General features: G+C 37.7%; 1 protein-coding gene across 1 annotated transcript in view; it reads right to left on the bottom strand.

Annotated features, from left to right (window-relative positions):
- Positions 1-17,698, bottom strand: part of SGK1 (serum/glucocorticoid regulated kinase 1) — a 109,616-nt gene that overhangs the window by 22,192 nt on the left and 69,726 nt on the right. Inside the window, exon 3 of the mRNA XM_068985488.1 lies at positions 5,961-6,036. Coding sequence (XP_068841589.1) covers positions 5,961-6,036 — 76 coding nt within the window. The remainder of the gene's footprint in view (positions 1-5,960; positions 6,037-17,698) is intronic.

The raw sequence follows: 17,698 nt of genomic DNA on the forward strand, positions 1-17,698 counted from the left end.
TTTAAGGCTCTATGGACTGTAGCCCACCAGTCTCCTTTGTCCATGGGATTTTTCAGTTAGGGATACTGCAATGGGTTGCCATTTCCTCCTCTAGGGGGTCTTCCAGGAATCAAACCTGCATCTCCTATGTCTCCTGCATTCCAGGCAGATTCTTTACCCACTGAGCCACCAGGAAAGCCCTTCCCATCTGTGACATCATGTGTTATTTGGAATTTCTTGCTGTGGGTAGGGTGACTTTCACTGAGATAGCTATCTTTTTTAGTTAGGAACTGAGTAAATGAGGTCAGTCTACCTGAGATCTTCATGTATCCACAGATTTTTATTAAATGGTTTATCTCTAATAGCAAGAGGCAAAGTCTACACTGGCCAACAAGTATCAGATAGAAGGTTTCCATTGTAGCAGAGTGTGTTTAAATTTTCTCATATTTTCTCATATTTGAGAATGTATTTAACATTCTCATAAGATAATGCCATATTTGAGGGATGAAGCAACTCTTTCCTAGATATTAAATATGAGAATGTTATGCTTTTTAAGAAAAAAAATCTAGAAATTATGTTTTCTTCATTTTAAAAGATCTGTGGAATGAAGTTTTCCCTCTCCTTATATTAATTCAATGATCTAATTTTATGCATTCTCTGAAACACTGAAATATTTCTGTAGTCCATATGTTTCTAAACTATGAATCATTTCATTTCTACATTTGGTGCAGAAAATATTACTGCTCCCTAATAAATATGAATATTCCTCTTTATATTGATTTGTACATCCCCCCCAAATTTGCACTTAATTTTAAAATGTGATGAATCACTATAAAATAGAAAGAGATAATGATAATCCTGAAAATAAAAGGGAAAATTTAATTTTCCCTCTGGGAAAAATTTATACAATAATGAAACTTGCTCTTTAACTTTTGCTTGAATGAAATCTAGACATTTTGAACATTCCAAAGGTAGAACTGCATTTTGTTAAAAGGTGACTTCAAGGAAGAACCCAGGGAGAACATGAAGAAGCTACATTTTCCTACCTGGCAAAAGAGGTGCCCATTAAAATCATGGCCCTGGCAAAAGAAACTTTATTGTTTAACCACTTCATTATCTGACTTCCTCTAAGTAAAGACCATTATCTGTGTTGCTAATAATAATACCTGGAAAAACGCACATTCCAAAAGTGTCGGGAAACTCATCCTACTTTGAAATTCTCATTTAAGAGGATGTTACAGAATACTGCAGGTCCAGCAATTGAAAAACAAAGGTGTGCAAAAACAAACAAATCAGGTTTCAAAGCCTAAAAACAAAGATAATAGGAAAGAGCCTAAACTTGTACAGCCTGTTTGTTTTTTGTCAGAACAAATGCTGGGAATGAATGAGAGAGAGGATGAAAGAAGTGTGGTGGGAAGATTATGGCTGGTGAATTTTCCATTTCTTTCCTATAATGAACATATGCTACTACTTTTAAAAAATTACTTTTGTTTTTCCCATCACCATATATGTATATGGCAACTGAGCATACCAGCCCCATCCTCTGGCAATCATGCAAAAAGATATTGAGTATGAAAATTAAGGCCATTTCACCAGATTTCAAGGCAAGCTAGCCCTCAGTAATTCCCTACTTCAAAACAAAAGATTTTTAAATTTAACTTCTATTTCTATCAAACCATCTTGACTAGTTATCTTCAACACTGAACTCTACTTAAAGCAGTACATCAAGAGACTGTACATTAGATTAAATGAAAACAAAATAGTCTCTGATTATGGGTGGCTTGAATGGAAATATTCCATTCACTGATATATATTTTCTGGAGGAAATGATGAAATCATTTCATCACCATTATTTTAGGAACTGGTAAAAGTTACCCTAATAAAGGGCTTCCTTGGTGGCTCAGATGGTAAAAAATCTGCCTGCAATGAGGGAGACCAGGGTTTGATCCCTGGCTTGGGGTGATCCCCTGGAAAAGGGAATGGTAACCCTCTCCAGTATTCTTGCCTGGAGAATTCCATGGATGGAGGAGCCTAGGTGAGCTACAGTCCATAGAGTTGCAAAGAGTTGGACACAACTGAGCAACTAACAGACACACCCTAATAAAATTCATACCGGAACTAGAATATTGTCTTTGTAAAGAACCCATTTGCAGGCTCATAAATTTGTATGTTGCAGAAAGACAGCTGCAGAGTTGCTTTGGCTTGTGCTTACACTTCACAGAATTGAAGGCATCTAGGAGAAGTTTTAGTTGGGGTACTGGTGTTCTGATAAAGAAAGGGCACACTATGGCATAGAAACGACAACTGAAACAATTGCATCCCTCAGATTCAAATTCTAACAAAACTACTAATAGACTAGAAGAATGTTTAACTTTCTAAACCTCAGAGATCTACATCTTAAAGAACATTGATTCTAGTCTAGATATATCATAGACAAACTGATAAAAAGCCAAAGATTAAAAGCAAATTAAAGCAGCCTGTGAAAGACAGCGTACTATAATCAGGATAGCAATAATTTAAATCATCACTGACTTCTCATCAGAAACTATAGAGACCAGAGGCCATGGACCAAATCTTCAAAATGATAAAAGGGGGAAAAAAAAGTCATCTACTCAGAATTTTATACCTAGAAAAAAAATCCTTTAAGAACTAAATAAAAATATTTTCATTTATAAAGGCATATCATAAAGATAAAAGAAAACTGAGAGATATTGCTAGAGAATCACTGTATCATAAGAAATGCTAAAAAAAGTTTTTCCACGCTAAAAAGAAATTATTTACAAGGAAAACTGGATCTTCAAGAAAAAATAAAGAACATCAGAATTGTAAAGATCTTGGAAAATACGAAAAATAGTTTTCCTTTAAATCTATTATACATAGATTTAATTTCATATGTAGAAGTAATATATATGTGAACCATAATGTAAAGGATGGAAGGATGAGTGGGATAGCAAGTTTTCTATAATGGTTTTGAAAACTTATTAATTAATCATCAGAGCCACCACTAAGTCAGTAGATGAGTTAATATTGAATTCTAAAAATACTCAAATGATTTTAGAGAAGACATAGAAGGAAGAACAGCAAATGAAGAAAAGAAGGAACATGAGGAAAACAAATACTAAGATGGTATAGTTATATCTAACAATTACACTAAGTTAAAGGATCCAGCTTACTCCTTGGAAGGAAAGTTATGACCAACCTAGATAGCTTATTCTAAAGCAGAGACATTACTTTGCCGACTAAGGTCCGTCTAGTCAAGGCTATGGTTTTTCCTGTGGTCATGTATGGATGTGAGAGTTGGACTGTGAAGAAAGCTGAGCGCCAAAGAATTGATGCTTTTGAACTGTGGTGTTGGAGAAGACTCTTGAGAGTCCCTTGGACTGCAAGGAGATCCAACCAGTCCATTCTAAAGGAGATCAGTCCTGGGTGTTCATTGGAACGACTGATGCTGAAGCCGAAACTCCAGTACTTTGGTCATCTCATGTGAAGAGGTGACTCATTGGAAAAGACCCTGATGCTGGGAGGGATTGTGGGCAGGAGGAGAAGGGGACGACATTGGATGAGATGGCTGGATGGCATCACTGACTCGATGGACGTGAGTTTGAGTAAACTCCGGGAGATGGTGATGGACAGAGAGGCCTGGCGTGCTGCGATTCATGGGGTCGCAGTCAGACACAACTGAGCGACTGAACTGAACTGAATTGAAGTGGTCCAAACTTTCCAAGTAAAAAGAAGAGATTGTCAGATAATCTTTAAAAGGAAAACCTAACTATATGAGGTCTATAATAGAAGAACTTTATAAGACACAGATAGGTTGAAAGTAACTGGATAGAAAAGATATATACCATGTGAAAAGTAGGCATCAGAAGGCTGACTTGGTTATATTAATGTCAGGAAAAAAAAAGCAAAAAACTTCAAATGAAGATTTACCAGAGGTAAAGAAGAATACAATTCATCTGGAAATTATAACAATTATAAAAGTGTATGTGCTTAATGTTAGTACTTCAAAATAGGTAAAGCAAAAATTGACTGAATTTTAAGAGGGAAAAGATCATTCTACCACTACAAGTAGAGATTTTAATATCCATGTCTCAGTAACTTGATAACTACCTCCCCCCACCAAAGCACTAGACATAGACCTCAGTCTCAGAATTGATTATTGGAAAGGATCTTTATTGGATGACCTGCTACTACAGAAGGGATACTCTCTTTGTAACCCCGCTGCTAACAATTTTCAGTTTCTAAGGCGATTAGTTCTGAATGATTCCTATCACCATTTCTGTACATGTCCTGCATTCATTTTTCTTGTAACATAATTTCTTCATCTCCAAAAAGTGCCTGAGCATCATTTTCTGGATCTGGCCTGTAAAGATTCTCTTCTCTTCTCATTCTCTTTACTTAACTTTGAGAATCATTTACATTTTAATTGTAATGTTTTGCTCTATATAGCTTCTTTACAACGTAAGTGCTGTAGATCTTAACAGCAGTATTAGCCAGTGGACGGTTTGTTTATTTTGTGGCTGTACTACCACTAATGGACTGCAATGATGGCATAAACAGGCCAATTCATTTTCATGCTTCTTCATCATTCTTCAAAAGACATAAAAAGAGACAGAACATCTTTTTTGACAGATTAAACTGATAACAAGTTTAGACTATAAGCCTGGTCTTTGGAAAAAAAAAAAGGCAGCATAGTGTTTTTCACTCTTCTCTTCAACCCCTCCCACTTTTGCAAATAGGCATAGTCTTTGACAATTTTTTATAAATAAAAGATTAAAGCACCAATTTAGCTCATGCTGCTTCTCAAAGGAGAGCTACTTCTTCCTAGGGAGAGTAATACAGAACTGAGCATGCAGGCTCTCCATCCTACCACCAGCCCCGGTGTTCTCTGCTCATCAGCTTTGGATGTCAGCTACCCTCTTTCAGCACCTGATCTCATCTCTCACACAATGGGGTGTAAGGACAGGCTGCCCCTCCTGTTTCACAGGGTTGGCCCAAACCGTGAATTGGATTTTTGCAAGCATACTTTGTAAAACCAGGAGACCTAATACAAATAGTTGGTGTCTCCACTGTTCTCCATTTAATTAGACCCTATTTAAATAGAGAAGGTGAAAGCTCTAGTATCACTGTCTTAATTATTTTGCTTCTTTCTCATTTCTAGTGTCATTACTTCATGTCATTAGGCCTCACAGCTCACTGTGTTTGTGAAAAAGAATGAAAAAGCGTCTTCAATTTCCAGTAAAAGCACACTCTACCTTTGGTCAGAGGAGTGCAGTTTTTAATTATACAACAGAAGCATATTCCCCAAACTCAGAAAGTGGCATTCCTCTGATTCTGATTAGATTTATACTTTAGGATTGATAGCACAAGTCATATCTGCCCTCCACTGAGTATATGACTTGCCTTAGGGTTTCTAATGGGCTTCCCTTGTGGCTCAGCTGCTAAAGAATATGATTGCAATGAGGGAGACCTGGGTTCGATCCCTGGGTTGGGAAGATCCCCTGGAGAAGGGAAAGGCTACCCACTCCAGTATTCTGGCCTAGAGAATTCCATGGACTGTATAGTCCATGGGATCACAGAGAGTTGGACATGACTGAGCAACTTTCACTTTCACTTAGGGTTTTAAAAGCCTTTCTTCACCCTGGAAGAGACACTGGAACCTGTGTATTTGCCCACCTTATCCTATTTCTCTGTCCTCTACTCCATGAAATAGACTCATTGCTTTGTTCCCTCAACACTTGGATATACATAATTCATAAGCTGTATTTAATGGTATACATGCTTTAGATATTGAAAAAGAAGAGATTTACAAAGGGACTTATGAAAAAGTGATTGTGAAGTACATTGTAGTGTTGCACTAGGTATAATGAAAAAAGCAAGCAAAGCCAAAATTTTTCCTCAAACCTTGCCTTTGTGTAGAATTATTACTAGAGCATGCTTCCTGTAAAGCATAGGGCCAGAATGTACTTTTCCAAAAATACCTGAGTCATCATTAGTCCAGAAGGTTCTTGGGTCAGGCTTGGTCAGGATGTTGGCGTGATTACTTGGCTCTTTCACCTTGAAAACATAAGGAGGAAAGAAGTGATGTGAAAAACTGGCTTCACTGTTTCAGGCCTATAGAACCATGGGCAAGATTCCAAGGTTGAAGTTTGTACATACAGCACATCTCTGCCCTTATTAAGGTGACCTACCCTCCTGGTTTGGCCAGGACTATGCTGCTTGTAGCACTGAAAGCCTCAAATGCTGGCAAACCCTTCAGTCCTGGACAAACGGGAATGGATAGTGACCCCAGACCTGATGCGGTTTCACTGCCAAAGTGCATGGGAACTGGAGTTCCTGTCCCACTTTCTCCCTCTTCCTGTGCCTTTTGTGGTATGCAAACTGCACGCCTGGATGCAAAAGTCCCTCCCCACCATGATTAGCAAGCTTATCTATGTAATGTATATTCTTATATCACATAAAAAACATTTTGGACTTCTATATACTAGAGATGGTACTTTCAGTATATATGCTTGGGAAAACACATAATAAGGAAGAGCTACTTTTAATCCAGTTGCACTTTAAAATGAATTCTTATTTTATCATTATAACAGAATCTGTATTTTAAAATAGTAGCACATGCATATATGCAACATATATTATTTATTTAACCTAAAGACTGCCTAATGCACATTCAACTAATAAACTTTTTACAATAAACACCAGAGAACTGCAGACCTGCAATAATCATTTTATTTACTTTTTGTGTGTGTGTGCATGATTTTATGATTGTGATGTTTAGCTTTCAAACATATTTTCAATTGGGGAAATACAAATCTTAGTGTTAAAGTGGAAGTTACATTTATATATATATATATATATATATATATATATATATATATGTTGCAATGTGATATTTTGATTCCTGTGAAAATTCCCTAGTATTTATTATTTAAAGGATAAATTTCTTCCATTCCAGCAATAGTCAAAGTACTCTCAAGATACTCAAAATACACCTTCTATTGCAGCAAGACTGTCACTAACTATATTGTTTGGTTCTGTTGGCATTTTCCTTCCAGAGCAAGTCTTTATTGAAGAAGGAAGTGGTGTGTTCATTTACAACTTGGCACAAACTCTTTCTCCTGTTCTGAATTACCATCAGGGGATGTGTAGAAATCAGGATCTCAAAGGCTTCTTTGCATCCCCCACATTCACTGCAGAATGACTCACAATAGCCAAGAGGTAGAAACAATCTAAATGCTTATGGACAGATGAATGGATAAAGAAAATGTAGTATATACATACAATGGAATATTATTCTGACTTAGAAGGAAATCCTGCCATATGCAGTGACATGAATGAAACTTCAAGACACCATGCTATGTGAAATAAGCCAGACACAGAACAAATACTGCATGATACTACTTACTAGAGGCATTAGTAGTGAAACTTGTAAAAGCAGAAAGTAGAATGTTGGTTGCCAGGGTCCGGGGGAAGCGGAAATAGGGAGCTGCCCTATCACGTGTATAAAGTTGCAGTTATATAAGAAGATAAAGTTTTAGAGATCTGCCTAACAACATTGTGACTATGGTTAACTTTACTGTATTTCACACAAAAATTTGTTAAGAGGGTAGACTTCATATTGTGTTCTTACCCCCACCCACAACAAAAACATCTACTAATAAAATCATCATCCTGTGTCTGTTAGTGTATCAGATATACACACAAAATATTTCATACATAAGTACGTAAGTGGTCTACATTTTATTAATGGAATTTTCTGGTAATGTTGTTGCTGTTCAGTGGCTCCTGTGTGTCTGACTCTTTGCGACCCCATGAACTGCAGCACACCAGTCTTCCCTGTCATTCACTATCTCCCACAGCTTGCTCAAACTCATGTCCATCAAGTCGGTGATGCTATCCAGGCATCTCATCCTCTGTCGTCCCCTTCTCCTCCCACCTTCAATCTTTCCCAGCATCAGGGTCTTTTCCAATGAGTCAGGTGGCCAAAGTACTGGAGTTGCAGCTTTAGCATCAGTCTTCCAATGAATATTCAGAGTTGATTTCCTTTAGGATTGACTGGTTTGATCTCCTTGCTGTGCAAGGGATTCTCAGTAGTCTTCTCCAAAACCACAGTTTGAAAGCATCATTTCTTCAGCGCTCAGCCTTCTCTATGGTCCAACTCTCACATCCATACATAGCTACTGGAAAAACCATAACTTTGACTAGATGGACCTTGGTCGGCAAAGTAACGTCTCTGGTAATGTAGTACATTTTTAATTGATAGGAACCATAATTTTAGAAGTCAAATTGTGTTGAAAATTATCTTTAAAATTTAAATCTTAAGGGGGAAAAAAAGAATATGCAGATCAGCAGCATTCCATGGATAACATTTTGAGCAGCAAAGCAAAAACCCTCCTCAAACTTCACTAAACAGCTCCAGTCTAAATTCCTTCAAAGGAATTACATCTTCCACTGAAATATTTCTCCCTTTGTTAGAAAATTCTTTACAAGTTGAACTGAAATCTGGATACCTGAAAATTTTTTCACTGGTTCTAGCTCACTCCTGAGTTACATAGAAGAGATCTACTCTCTCTTTGATAATATAATACCTAGAATATTGGAAAATAGATAATATTTTTCACGTTAACCTTCCCTTCTCAGGTTAGCTGATGCTCTTTCCTTCCAATGTTCCACATGAAATGGTTTTAAGTCTCTTTTTTGAGATCACTCTACTCCAGAATAAATCCTCTCGGGTCTGTGAGCTAATTCCTTAGGAGCTCTCAGGCCAGGGCCAGATAATAGCCCCAGAATCAAGGAACTGGTTTTGAGGAACAACTTGGGAAGGACTACAAGCATTATTTCCGAAAGTGAGTAATTAAAATTTTTCCCAAGAATCTGTAAATTGAAAGTACTGTGAAAGTAAAGAATGATACTTCTTTACTTGAAAGGTTCTAGTAGATTTTATAACTATGGACCCATTAGGGAAAACTGCCATGTATGAGCATTCTTTCTGCATTCGGCTCTAATTGTGGTGTTTGTGTCAGACATCATTCCTTGAAATCTCATTTACTTATGAATAATTCTTTATCACTTTTTGTTGGAAAAATCTTCTACATTGTTGAAGTTGCTTCTGTTAAACTCAGAGTTATCAAGAATGCCTTCTTGCTCTTTGTGTAAGAAGAACATGCTATTTTTCATGATTCCTAAGCACCAAAGTGCCCACAGCAAGGTATCTGTAGAGTTCATGGAGTATATTTTTAGCACAAGTTTACACAAATTCATTCATAATTATATAAACTGCAATTGTTTGTAAGTTATGCTCTGAAAATGATTCCCATAGTTTTAGATACTTCACAGAATGAGAAAAGTCTATATCAGAAGTCAGTCCTGCTGATTCTTCACAAGACCTTTCATAAGTGGCTGAAGTAATGATAAATCCACAGTAGGCTCTTTGGTTTTTTTCCTTCTTTCCCATCTTAGGTTATATGACGTTCAAAAGTAAGCAAGAAAACTTTATATCCAGAGAAATGAAATTTTTCGTCTCAAATTGCTGTTGTAAGGCTTTAGAAACGTCCCTTGGACACTACCACAGGATGTAAAACCATCCTGCAAACATTAATTTTGAATTCAGTTCTGTGTATCTGGGAGGAAGAAAACCGTTCCTTGATCTTTTTCTCTTGGATGGGTTTATTACATTCAAAGCATATTTATTAATCATTTATTTAAATCCCAGATGCAACCCTGAGGTTTATAAGGACACAAAGGAAACTTGACCATTTGGATTTTATGTTCTGATTTGGGAACAGCATATAGATAACCACAAAATCATATGCAGCCTGATATTAAGTCCCTCCAAACCCAATGTGAAGAATGTGGCATAGTTATCAAAACTGGTCAGTTTAAAGGAGGAAGCAACAGTGTGGGCAAAGCTGTCAAACAAGGCTTCAATGATGAAGATTTGACATGCTTTCAAAATAGTGACAGAACTTCCCTGGTGATCCAATGATTAAGACTCCGTGCTTCCACTGCAGGGGGCACATATTTGATTCCTGGTTGGGGAACTAAGATCCTGTGAGCCGTGTGGCATGACCAAAAGAAAAAAAAAAAAATTCCTGGCAATATTTGGATTGGTGGGGAGGCAGTAGAAAAGTGTACAAATTGGTAGAACCATACAAAGGTGTGGAAGCATGATTTAACAAGGTGTGTCTTAGCACCTGTTGGTTGAACAATTTCATGGGAGTAGAAGGCTCCTGGGAGAAATGGTTGGAGACTAAGTAGAAGCCAGATAGTGGAAGGCTTTGAATGTCAATGAGTCCTTCACCCTGAGGAAATTCAAGAGCCTTGGCAGTTTGTGTGAGAGGCCAGAGTCAGAAAAGACCCAAACTGAGGAGATTAGGGGGCTGCTGTACCATCAGAGGGTAGTGGGTGACAGCAGGTTGGGAATGGAGACTGTGAATATGGAAAGGAAGGGATGGTTGTGAAGGGGGACTGGGATCATTTGGGAAGGCTCGATAAGAGGCTAAACATGAGGGAAGACAGAGAAGCCCAAAACATTCCAGAACTTTGGAACTTGGTGACCAGGAGGATGGTCAAATGTGGTCTCAGCTGTCCGCAGTCTCTGGCAGCTAAAGGGATCGTTTGCACTGTGTTTAAGCTAGCATGCATGGCAGGTTTCCCAAGCCCCCGTGGTCCCATGTGTATGTGCTGGGTCTTCAGTCCTCCTCGGAGCACTTGCCCTGTCTCTAATTTGCTTAGACTACACCCCCTTTGGGTATCTAGTGGTAAGGTTTCAACTTACATAGTCATGGGCAGGTAGGTTTCTCTGGCTTCCACCCCTGGGCTACAGTCCTCCACCTCACACAGGGCAGGATTAGAATCCACTCACACTGTTTCACTACGGCAAACATCCCACAGTCCAGCAGATCTGGTATTACTAACCTCCACCCTCATAAAGATGACAGTTTGGACAAGGACAGTAGAAGTCTGATCAAGAGCTTGGTCAAGGAATCTCATCAGAGATCACAGTTTCTTTTTTCTATTTTAATTACTTATTTATTTATTTTTGGCTTCTCTGGGTCTTCACTGCTGTGCTCAGGTTTTCTCCAATTTCTGCGAGTGGGGACTACTCTCTACTTGTGATGTGCAGGCTTCTCATTGCAGTTGCTTCTTTTGTTGCAAAACATGGGCTCTAGGGCATGTGGGCTTCTGTACAGTTGTAGCATTCAGGCTGTAGGGTATGAGATCAGTAGTTGTGCTGCATAGCTTAAGTTAGTGACAGATTGAGGGCTGGAGTCCAAGTCTCCACTGTTACATTTCAGTGGAGAACTGATACAGGTTTCTTAAAACTTAGACCTATCCTCAGTTTTGAAATTAATTATCCACTTCATTCAATAAATATCTGTGGATAACCAATTGGATAGTAGGTACAATAATATGAGCCACATGCACAGATGGGTAATGGATGTGTCCCTGCCCTCATGGAACTTATTTTCTAACGCTGGTGATTGAGATGAGCATGATGGAGGTAACAAACAAGATGAAACCAGTGGGGAGTACAGCAATATATGATCATTTGGGGTGCTTTAGGGTAGTCCATTTTCTTACATATTTTTTAAATAATATTGCCAGAATAAACAGTAACACATCTGCAATTATGAGTTAAAACATAAAGGAAAATAGGCACACTGAGTTGGTTTGACTGGAATCCAGGTCAAACCTTTATAAATTCTATACCAAAGCAAATAATTAAATTCTTAAGTAAAAATTATTTGGGGTCATGGTGTTTGTAGATTGTGCCTAGCTCTGAAAAGGCAATCAATACATGTTTATTGGCTGTGCCATTGATTTCAGTTCAGTTCAGTTCAGTTGTTCAGTCGTGTCCGACTCTTTGTGACCCCATGGACTGCAGCAGGTCAGGCCTTCCTGTCCATCACCAACTCCTGGAGTTTACTCAAACTCATGTCCATTGAGTTGGTGATGCCATTCAACCATCTCATCCTCTGTTGTCCCCTTCTCCTCCCACCTTCAATTTTTCCCAGCATCAGGGTCTTTTCAAATGAGTCAGTTCTTCGCATCAGGTGGCTAAAGTACTGGAGTTTCAGCTTCAGCATCAGTCTTTCCAATGAATATTCAGGACTGATTTCCTTTAGGATGAACTGGTTGGATCTCCTTGCAGTCCAAGGAACTCTCAAGAGTCTTCTCCAACACCACAGTTCAAAAGCATCAATTCTTCAGCGCTCAGCTTTCTCTATAGTCCAGTTCTCACATCCATACATGACTACTGGGAAAACCATAGCCTTAACTAGACAGACCTTTGTTGGCAAAGTAATGTCTTTGCTTTTTAATAGGTTGTCTAGGTTGGTCATAACTTTTCTTCCAAGGAGTAAGCGTCTTTTAATTTCATGACTGCAGTCACCACTTGCAGTGATTTTGGAGCCTCCCAAAATAAAGTCTGACACTGTTTCCACTGTTTCCTCATCTATTTCCCATGAAGTGATGGGACCAGACGCCATGATCTTCGTTTTCTGAATGTTGAGCTTTAAGCCAACATTTTCACTCTCCTCTTTCACTTTCATCAAGAGGCTTTTTAGTTCCTCTTCACTTTCTGTCATAAGGGTGGTGTCATCTGCATATCTGACGTTACTGATATTTCTCCCGGCAATCTTGATTCCAGCTTGTGTTTCTTCCAGTCCAGCGTTTCTCATGATGTACTCTGCATAGAAGTTAAATAAGCAGGGTAACAATATACAGCCTCCCTTCTGAATTCTTAGTATTGGGGGAATGAAATGATTTAGGGTAAGGTCAACTCAGAGTGGCTGATGTTCCCATAAATAATTAGGAGCAAAAGAAACTGTTCCCCAGCCCAGGCTGATCTGATATTGTTTTTGACACTGTCATCCAAACCACTTTTTTTTTTTTTTTCATAAAAATGCAGAAAATTGTGTAGGCTATACTCCATTACTGAATATATTCGTTGGAAAAATTATTAATGAATGGCTTTCATCTTTCAGATTATTGTCTGTGATAATAACACACTATGTGGCTTGGAAAGAGTAATCTTCAAAACTATCTGTATAGATTCAGATTCCATCTGATAAATCATCTGGATTTGTCCATGACTGATCCATGTCTAGTCCTTGATTAGATTTCTTTCCTCCATCTAAGCACATGCTTTCCAGTGGTTTTCAGTCATGGAGGAACTTAAAAATAAACACCAGTGTCAGGGCCGCAGGCAATAAGAGAGGAGACTGAAGTGTCGGTATAATTTTAAGCTCCCCAGGTATCTCTAACATGCTTAAACCAACTTCAACCACACAGAAATAACATGGATTAAGTCGTATTTATCTACTGGGTATAGGGAAGAAACTAAATATGGTTATTTCAAGGTCATTGTACATTCTAGAGGTAACATAAAGAATGACCCCCAGACTGAAGTTAAACGATGAACAAACATCCACACCTAGGCTTTCTGGGGAAAACAAATGTTTTGAATATCTCATTGCAAATGAAAATATATTTCTTAGTAATTTTCTCCTTGAGCTTACCTCCGAAAAGGTACTTGACAGGAGGAGAAGAAAAAATAGAAATTTGGATCTAGACTTTGTGTAAGGTTCTAGGAAAAATATTTCTACCGCTTCTCTATACCGAAGCTATGTCAGATTCAAGGCCAATATGATTATAATTTGCTCTGTGCTATAACTCTTAATGTTTAATTTTCTTTTAATAAAAAAGCCTGATATTCAATTCTCTAGTAACACTTTAACCATAGAATCTAAATTGTCAAATGCAATTGCCAACAAATGCAGTTTACTTTTTTTCCTCTGTGAACGGAACTAGACATCTTCATTTAAATGCCCACTGTTTTTCTCATGCAGTGGACTAACTGTACAGTATTTAATGGTCCACAGGTCTAAAAATATTTCTTATATGCTTTGGCTTACATAGACTGCTTCTGCAAAAACAGTTAATAATCTTGCCCTCCCATGAGTCCAGAATGTTAATTTTTTACAGAGGTTCCCAGATGTGCTGGAAGACTCACTCACAGCAGATCCGGCCAAAATTTTTTTTTTTCCAGCTCTCATTTGACCTTTCTTGTATCTGATATGAAACACATGTTAAAAACAATACCCGACAATTATGAAATACAGTTTTTGCATAAGCAAAACCACCATAAATACATCTTTTACAAAGTTTTGAATGGCAGAGATAGAAGGTTTTCATTGCAAAACTGTGTTAACGTTTAGCCAAGTTAATCATACATCTTGACAATGATTCTTTATCCCACATCTCTTTGGTATTCAGTGGGTAGGTCATTAGGCCTATGGAGAAATAAGTAGGAGAATGTCCAGAGAATGAAAAACATCTATATAACATGTGGAGAAGTGGATAGTTTTACTGAGTACTAAATTTCAATTTTAAGAGATGCAAAGTTCTGATCCCAGCCAGATCACCTGAGCTCTAACTTCTGGGAAGTAAGCAGAATAACAGTGTGCGTCTGAGTATTCCAAGGAGATCCTGCATGAGTTGTTTCCCTTTGCAGGCATTCCACAGGCAGCTTTACTTTTACCTTTTCTTTCTGTCTATATTTTCTTTTCTATTTATTCTTCAGTGGGCTCTAGGAAATCCTTACATGAATTGAGTTCATATTTTATCATTCCTTATAGAGATCCTATAATATTTATGAAATATAATTGTGGATCCAGAGTTTGGCCAAGGGTCAAAAAGACACTCCAGATATTTAAAGGCAAGAGACTACTATTGAAGAAACAATAGTGCTACACTTAGCTATCTTAAAAGGGAAGTAAAGCTTACTACAATCTGGTATTGAAATTTTCCTTAACTTAGAATATCAAGCATTTCAAGTCAGTTTATTTCAGTATAATAATTACTAAATATATATATATATGGACTGTTCACAATGGGCCAGGCACATGAATTACCTCATTACTCAGTTTAGCCTCAGAACAACCTCTGGGTATTCTTAACTTTTTTGCAGGAAAGAACAAAGTATGGACAAGCTAAACTTCAAAATTTTATCTAGGAAGGTGTCATCAGCCAAATGGCAGAGCATGCACCTCTAAGCTCCTGATCCTGACAGAAACAAAAATTATCAACTAAATTTGTTAAAACTCTGGAAAACAGTCAAAGGTTTACAATCAAAAACAATAAAAAAGGGAGAGGGAGCAAGTTAAAAATTATAAAAAAGCTTTGTAATGTTTTTAGCTGCCTGTACTCCACCCCCACCCCAGTTTAGTGACAATCTTGAAGAGCTGGAACTCCCCCACCCCCACAACCCACATTCTTAGTCCTTGTTCTCAGGTGGTATGTTGGTTGCTGAGTGTATGTCCCTTGGAACTTGTCTGGGAGTTACGTAAGGGCTGAAGCAAAGTGATAATTACCCATCCAGTTCAGAAAAATGGCAGATATTGCTGGAAAACCTTGTAAGGAGATAAATAAGCTGTAGCTTTCCAGGACAAAAGACTACAGTTAAACCAAAGGAGGAAACGCATTGTGTTCAATGTGTTTCACATACACTAACTTGCTTTATGCTTACAGCATCCTTATGAGAAAGGTATTATTATCACTACCCTCACTTTACAGATGAGGAAACTGAGGTACCTTGGAAAAGGTAAAATTTTCAAGCCCATTTTAAATTTATCAAGCCCATTTTAACTGTTATACCACACTGCCTCCAAATATATAGGTAGTTGAGGTCAAATGACTTATAACTATTACACATGAGTATATTAATAAAATCTTATTTGAAAATTTGAATTTTTTTTAATTAGGGCTTTATATCTCCCTTTTTAAGCTGTTTGAAAGAGAAGAACAAATGAAATTCATTCTCAGTAGCATCAGTGTTCACTTTCTTCAAAGATGATATAAAATATATTATGGTTTCAATCATTAGTTTGTTGTGGGGAGATAAAGATGACATTTGTTTTACCCTAAAAAAAATCAATATTGAATAGTCATTGAAAGGACTGATGCTGAAGCTGAAGCTCCAATACTTTGGCCACCTGATGCAAAAAGCTGACTCACTGGAAAAGACCCTGATGCTGGGAAAGATTGAAGGCCAAAGGAGAAGGGGGCAGCAGAGGATTAGATGATTAGATAACATCACTGACTCAACGGACACGAATTTGAGCAAACTCCAGGAGACAGTGGAGGACAGAGGAGCCTGGTGTGCTGCAGTCCACGAGGGTATGAAGGTTGGACATGACTTAGTGACTGAACAACAAAAAAGATGATACCTGTTCACAAAGTAATCCTAAAAAATTAAGCAAGGAAAAGTCTCTATTTATAGAAAATAGAAACAAAAAAGGGAGAGAGAGGAAGCAAAACAAAGCACAAAAAGTATACTTCCTGAATAAAAAGGAGTTTTTCTATTGCTGTTACTTATAATTTAGATCTTACTAGGTTATAAGCTCTGTAGAAAAAAGACTGTGTTCTGAATTATTCACGAGTTTCCAGGGCTATAGCATAATTGCATGCTAGCATCAAACTTAGTAGGCAATCAATTGATAACTTCATATATAAAGGAATGGTAAACTGTGGTTTTACTTTTAAATATATCTTATTACTCAGTTTTGCTCAAAACAGAATTGTGTCCTAGGCAAATAGATACAAGTAATTGCTCATGTTACTTTATTTTCTGTGTATCCCAAGGTTTCCCATGGTAAATTCCAAATACTCTTTACAAACAGAAGGAAAATTCAGCACTTATACCTGCTGTGGTTGGTTGCTACAAATCACTGGAGTCACGGAAGAGAGAGATTGAGGGGTAGATTTATGACAAGGCTTGGTTTCATGTATACTGTGGTTGTCAGTTACCTTGACTTGGTCCCTAAACTCTCTCTTATGTTTTCTGTTGAGTATTCTAACCTAAGAAGAGTAAACCTGTAGCTGGATTTCCCTGGAGGAGCCGTGGTTTAGATTCCATGCTTCTACTAAACAGGGAGTGTGGGTTCAATGTTCAATCCCTGTTTGGGGAACTAATGTCCCACATGCTGTGTGGTGTGGCCAAAAAATATTTTAAAAATATTAAGAAACAAAGAAGAGGAAACCTATAGCATTCAAGTGCATAAAGAAAAATGAATTGGAACAGTCTGCTACATCAAAATCTGCTAAAGTCACTCCACTTTCTTACATTTACTCTATGACCATTTATATTGATCACATATGCTTAGTTTTTTAAAAGCAATAGAAAAATAGTCTGTCTGGATATTCACAAAAGTGATCCATTTCTTAACTAAGTTGATTATTAAGGGGAAGGATTACTCCTGATTATCTGTCCCAAATCCTACACCACGAACTGTTTCTCATGGGTCTTCCAGAAAAGGTCTGGGCATATGGACACAAATATATATTTGCAATGATGGCTTCTGTGTGTGAGTGCATGTGTGTGTACCTGCATGCTTACACATACATCTCTAAATTTTGCTCCCTGTAGAAAAGAGCAAGAATGGGGCCTTAGGGTCAGAAATGGGGAAATCAAATAAAAAGGAAAAGGTTTGCTTAGAACCTTTGCAATTCTTTCCAGACTCGACACTTCTTTCACCAGTATTTTGTTTCCTAGCTTAAGCCACTAAGAAGTCTGTACACAAAAAGGCATTTAGTTCAGGGCATAAGAGTATGGTGTGATAATTAACAGAATCTGACCTTGCATTAAAACTGCTGAGTAAGGCTGGAAGAAAGTAATTCAGAACACATTGGTTTATGTAACTCTCCTTGAGAT

The sequence above is a fragment of the Capricornis sumatraensis genome, chromosome 13 (genome assembly GCF_032405125.1).
Source record: "Capricornis sumatraensis isolate serow.1 chromosome 13, serow.2, whole genome shotgun sequence".
Taxonomy (NCBI): Eukaryota; Metazoa; Chordata; class Mammalia; order Artiodactyla; family Bovidae; genus Capricornis; species Capricornis sumatraensis.